Source organism: Ammospiza nelsoni, chromosome 9 (assembly GCF_027579445.1).
Source record: "Ammospiza nelsoni isolate bAmmNel1 chromosome 9, bAmmNel1.pri, whole genome shotgun sequence".
Taxonomy (NCBI): Eukaryota; Metazoa; Chordata; class Aves; order Passeriformes; family Passerellidae; genus Ammospiza; species Ammospiza nelsoni.
In genome coordinates this window covers 31,418,181-31,424,180 of record NC_080641.1, presented here as the reverse complement: position 1 = coordinate 31,424,180, position 6,000 = coordinate 31,418,181, and the positions used below count along the sequence as shown (strand labels likewise).

Genomic DNA, 6,000 nt, shown 5'->3' with positions numbered 1-6,000 from the left:
CTCTTGGCCAGGTTGTACCCACCTCCAACACAGGGCTTCCCAGCCCCTGTCCTTGGCAAGGCTGTGCTCTCTCCTGCTGCTCCGCTGTGACATGCTGCAGTGGCTGTGGCTTTCGCACACTAGCTGTTTATAGGGCACTGCCGGCTGTTCAGGGGCGGCTTGCCTTGTGGATGTGCAGTGCCGGGGCAGCCGCACGCCTGAGCAGACTGCCTGGGGACAGGCACAAGGATCCTCGACGACCGCGGGCAAAGGGAAAGGGTCCGGGCCCATGGCAGCGGGAGGGAAAATCACGGACCGCTCGGGAGGCAAGTGGGCAGCTGCAGGGACTCTCCGCACCGGGCGGGCACCAGGAAGGTGCGGACCCAGGGCACACCTATTCTCAGGCTGACCTTGGCCCACTGGCCCCCGCAAGCACGGGCTAACTGCGGTCCCCCTGCCGCGTTCCTTGACGCGCAGCCGGACCGGTCCCGCGGGCGTACCCCGCTGCCAAACCCCGAGGGGCGGCCCCGGCGGCACAGCCCTCCCCCTGCCCGCCCCGGCTGGCCCCGCCGCCGCGCCAGGGTAATGGCCCGGGCCGCCTGCGCTCTGGCAGCCGGCCCTGCGGCGGGGGAGTGGGGCTGAGCCCGTGCGCCCGGCGCGGCGGCGGGAGCCGGCGGGCAGCGCGTCCCCCCGGGCGGCCCCTCCCAGGTAGGAGCGCGGGGGCGCGGCTGTCACCGCGCCCGGCCGGGCTTTCCCCCCTCCCTCCTTCCCTCCGGGACCGGTGACTCGGGGGCCGCGGCGAGCCCGGCGGTGGCGAACCCGCTTTGCCACCGCGTCCGTGGTTGCCGGGGCGGCCGCTGTTCGGATGCCTCAGCTGAAAGGCACCGGCCGCCAAACAACCCGCCCGTGTGCCGGGTCCCCTCCCCGCCCCTCCCGGCCGCGCTCGCCTTCCCGGGAGCGGCTACGAGCAGCCCGGCAGTGTTGCCTAGAGAGGGAGCGAAGCCGACGCGCGGCATCGGCCGCCCCGTCTCTCACGGACGAGCCGCCGCCGGGGTCCGAGCGCCCCGCGTCTTCCCCCGTCCGGCCGGTGTGTGTGAGACAGCGGGCGGGGGCCGCGGCATGAGGGCAGCGGGCAGCGGGGTGAGGTTTGCGGGGTGAGCTTTGCGGGCTGCGCCGCCTCACGCGCGGCGGTTACCGGCCGTTGGCGGCGCGGGGCTGAGGCGGGAGGCGGCGGCACGGAGGGCACAGAGCTGAGGCGGGGGCAGCGGCGGCGGGTCCGCCCGCGCTGACAGCCCGTGTGCCCTCGGTGCAGGAGAGCGGCGGGGGCCCGGGCAGCAGCAGCCGCAAGCGGACATGCACTGTGAGCTCGCCGCGGCTCAGAAAGGCAGCGCCCGCGTCGAGGTGAGCGACAAATGCCAGGGAGCGTCTCAGAAGGATCTGCCGCGGGTGGCTCGTCCCGGCGCTGGTAAAGCTCACTTGAATCCTCAGATGTCCTTTAAAGTATCTGTCAGTAACGGCGGTGACCACACGGAGCCTCAGCAGAGCCCCCCTGAGATGTCAGCACCTCTGCTAGATTTCATCCCCAAACGACCCAGCATATTTGAGAGGATTCCGATTCTGCCCAGGGCGCAGGAGCTGCGATGCGCTAGAGGCTCGAAAGATTATTTCCAGCAGCAGAAACATCAAAGCGTGAAGGGTGAGTTTGAAAATGCATGAACTAAACACTACCATCACCAAAAACTTATTCACTACACAAATAAAAACGTAACAAGCTTTTTCCCCCCCCTCCCTCCTCCCTTTCTGGTCTTTAGTGTATTTCCTAACTTGTTTATTTAACTTCAAGCTTTAAAACTTTTTTTTTCTGAGCACCTTGGTGGGACAGGATAAACCAGACTGTACTTTTCCAGCGTGAAGCTGTCTCTCAATAATATTTTAAAAAAAATAGTATTTAAAAAATCTTGAGACCAGCATCTTATTTAGTTGTCCTGAGCCTGAAGTGCTGCTCATGCAGTCACTTCTCAAAGGTGGTTTTGGGCTTGGTGCTGAAGACTGGGCTGGTCTGTCCTGCGCCAGAGAGTTCGTGTGGGGTGTTTGTTTGTGAGCGTGCCTGGCTGACAATAAATGCCTGATTCTTATTCAGCAGTTTCACCACGATTGCTTGGATTTTATAGTTTGTATTTCACGGAGGTGTTTCAAATGCTGGATTCAGGCGGTGAATCCTCAGACTTGGGAGCTCCTGGTGCCCGAAAGGTCAAATTCTGCTAGTTAGCAAATGCCTGATTTTCAGCTCTCCATCCTTAAAGAAAGTGGCACTGAGGTAGGGTTAGGAGTTGCTTACTAAAAATCTGTTCATTACACTTTTCAGCTATAACTGGTTAACTCAGCTGAAATTCGTTAATCAAAATTCAGTTTTAAAATAATCCCTCTGTCACTGGATGGGCTCAGAGGGAATTGGAGCATTTCTTTATGCTACAGAGTCGCTTGCAGAGACGTAGGTACACCTAAGGTGATTAACATTAAGATAAGGTTTTCTGTAAAGTTAAAAGGTAATTCTCTTTTTTCTTTTCTTATCAGTCTATTCACATTCTTTATTTTAGATATGTAAGTGCAGTTATCTTGTCTCTGTAAGACAGTTCTCACTGGGATTTTTTCCAGTTCTGTCCATTCTTCTGAAAATCAAAAGTAGGCTGCATGCCCTTGGACTAGTGACATTTTCTTTTGTGAGCTTGTTACCTAGGGTGATGGCACCTTTCACTGCCACGGAGTTATGTTAATGAACACCTCGATCTGTGCTAGGTCTGTCCTGCAGCCTCGAGGATGTGTTTGTTCATCACCACTGAATACAGACAGAGTGGAGCAGCAGGTTATAAATTACCTTTTTTATTTTTCTGTTTGTTAATGCTGCAATTCTTCTCTCCTGATTTAAAAAAAAAAAAAAAAAAAAAAAAGAGGTTGTTAATATTTGGCAGGAGTGAAATGAAGGTCTGTTTCACAGGCTCCTGTTTGGAGGGGGGAGAAGGAGGATTCACGTAGTATAAAGGGAGAGCTACAAGCTCTTGTATGGTGCCTGTGGAAGGGACTCAAGGGCTGTTCCAGTCCTTTGTGGTCCCACGGGTGAGGTTGGTGCCACCTGACAGGGTTCATACTAGCTTAAAACCCTGCCCATGCATTGCCCTGTCCAGGAAAACTGTTGAAATACTTTTAAAATATTTTTTTTCCTTTGAGCTGTTTAGCCCTCTTTTCATGCATATCCCTCTTGTTGTTGAAGAGGGCAGGAATTTAGGGAGGGAAAGAGGAAGAATTAAACTTTGCATTCACTTGGGATTTTTACAGTAGATGTAGGTGGGCATGGGAGAAGGTTCCTAATTCATCTGTCCTGACCGATCAATTTCCCATTTTCACCACTGGGGGAAAAAAAGCGTTTTACATTTTGTTGCTGTTTTTGTTTAGCATGTTTTCTGTCCAGGGTGTTACCTTGTGGTTGCTTCAGTGTATGGGTGACTTGAGTCATGGCAGTAAGTAGGTGTCCATGGGCAGGAGAGGGCTCATTTAACTGAGCAGGAGGATTTGATGGATAATGTTGGATTTTTCCAAAGATGGCAACACTGAGTTTTTTGGGTGGCTTCCTGTTGTTTGTTGGGGTTTTTTGTTTGGTTTGATTTTGCCTTTTTTTCCCCCCCCCAAGAAGACATTTTCAGGAGCAGTTAGGGAAAGTAAAATTTAAAGTAAAATTCTAAGTCTGATTTAAAATGTGTGGGATGTGCTGCTCCTTCTGACCTGGACAGTGTCAGCAAGTGCTTTAATGTCCACAGGGGCATTCTGGAGTGCTCACTGTGCTCCAGCTCACAAATCAGAGTGTGTCTAAAGCGGGCTGTGCTGCAGACAGCAGAGCTGCTGCTCTTTCAAGGAGCTGTGCAAACCATCTCCCACCAACCCTGGTTCCTGAGGAAGATAAAGGACTGGGATAGCATGTGGATGTGATATACCAAGATAAAGCTAAGATATGGAAGTGAGTGAAATACTCAGATTTACCCAGTGAAAGGTTTTGGGAAGGAAACTGATGACAGCTTGATTTCAGAGCATCGTGCCCGTGTGCCAGAGTGCTATGTACCCAGTAATTCCCTCTGCAGTCTGGGTTAGATTACAGAATGTGCCTCCTGGTTTTGGTTTGTCCACAGTTGAAAGCTGCAAGTAGGGAGTGTAAAAGATGCTCTCAAACAAGAGCAAAACTGATTTTTATAGTTGCCTGTAAGGTCTTTTTTTCCTAAACAAGTCTTACTTTTAAATTTTTTTTTTTTCCCAAAAAGAATGAATCAAAATGATACACTGCTCTACTAATAAAAAGGGCAGCTTTGAAGTAATCACAATGGGGAAGAAGTATCCTGCTGTTGCAGTGTCTCTGTGGTGTTACTGTGCTGCTTCACAGTGTTTAAGTTATGATTCTGCAAAATGCTTCCGTGCCTGAGCGAGTCTTTTGGACTTTCTGAAGAGCCAAACAAAAACTTGGGTTGTGGTGAGGCTTATTTCTGGGAATTGGATCATTGGGGTCTAAACTTTTCAGGATGGAGCTGTTGGTTGTTTGCTGAAAATAACACTGTTTTGGACTTGTGCTTCATATTTTGTTCTGTTTGGGAGCTGTTTAATATAAATGCCCAGTTCTCACCCAGCCAACCCCTTCTGATGTGGCTGGCTGTGATAGGCACCATGCTTTTCTTGGTCATTGATTTCCCTGTGTGTAACAAGGCAGAGTATTTGCATACAGACACTGCTTTTTAGAGGCATTTGACATAGAATGACTGTGCCATAAGGTATAAAGTCCATTTTACAGTGTTTTCCTGGGATTCTGTGGGTTTGGTTCCACGTTGTTGAATTTCATGCTACGGTATTACAGTTTTGAAAGTAACACAGCAAAATACTTATTGTCTACAGGGAAGAAGCTTTTGGGAAGGTTTTAGTGGTGACAAAAGAGTAATCTATAAAGATGCCTAATATCTCAGTTTCTAAATGACGTTGATTATGGTTGTTACCTGGAAACACTTCTCCTTTTCATTCTTTTCCAGTATTGTTCAGTGTACCTAATTCATGACTCAGTAGAAATGACGAGATTTATCCTGTTAGCTGTGCCACTGGGAAATCATCCAAATGGCCCGGACCTTTGCAGCAACCACTTCAGATATTAACTTACACTGGGCAAAACAATAAGCTGGTCGAGTTGCAGTAGTTGGATGTTTCCTTGTTGAGAGTATGTTTTATTCAGACAAGGAGAAAACGGCTTGGATTTTTTTTTTTGTTTGTTGTTAACTGTAGCTGCTTTCAGCAAACACACAAGCAATGTATTGAAATGTATTAATTTCCTTCTGCTGTTGAGAAGGAGGGGTAAATCTTGCCATTTAATCCCCCTGTGACTGTTTCCTTGGTTGTCAGGACTGTCCTTGTGAAAGTAACAGCTTATGCTGTTGGGATCTCAAGCAGAAGTGTATACTTTGATTTTATGAATTATTAGGTGAATTGACTGGTCTTGGGCCTGATTGCCATTTTCGTTCTTACACCTTATCTGTGTTCACCTGAATTATCCCACTGGAGCAAGTGTGACTGCCTAGAGCTGATAAATATGTTATGGGCTGATAAGGAGACAGGGACAGGTTCATGGTGATCTCTAAACTCTCAGTTTTAGGTAGAGCTGCAGTAGTAATTATTTCTTATTTTCACTCTAGTTCCCTTGCTGCATTTGTAGCAGACAGAAAGGAATTGAAAGGTTGGTCTGAACAGAATGTGCAGTTACAGAGCTATATTTTTATTTCATGGTCTCTTTTTTGCCTAATTTTGTTTTGTAAGGGGAGAAAGGAGAAGAAACTGCAAATTGGAGAATGCGTTCATAAATTCATTTGGAATAAATTGTGACTGTCCTCTCCTCCCTTAAACTGCCTATAATGCTTACTTGTCTTGAATAGGCAAATAACTTGCAGTTACTTGCTGCTGAAGGAAGTTCTTCTAATGATTTGTGTTGCAAAATCAGTCACT

At 49.3% G+C, this 6,000-nt stretch overlaps 1 protein-coding gene across 1 annotated transcript in view; it reads left to right on the top strand.

Annotated features, from left to right (window-relative positions):
* Nucleotides 1-844: 844 nt before the first annotated feature.
* The window catches only part of GLIS1 (GLIS family zinc finger 1), a 178,123-nt gene continuing 172,967 nt past the window's right edge, over nt 845-6,000 (top strand). The window contains 3 exon segments of the mRNA XM_059478526.1: nt 845-1,031; nt 1,034-1,066; nt 1,292-1,675. Coding sequence (XP_059334509.1) covers nt 845-1,031; nt 1,034-1,066; nt 1,292-1,675 — 604 coding nt within the window.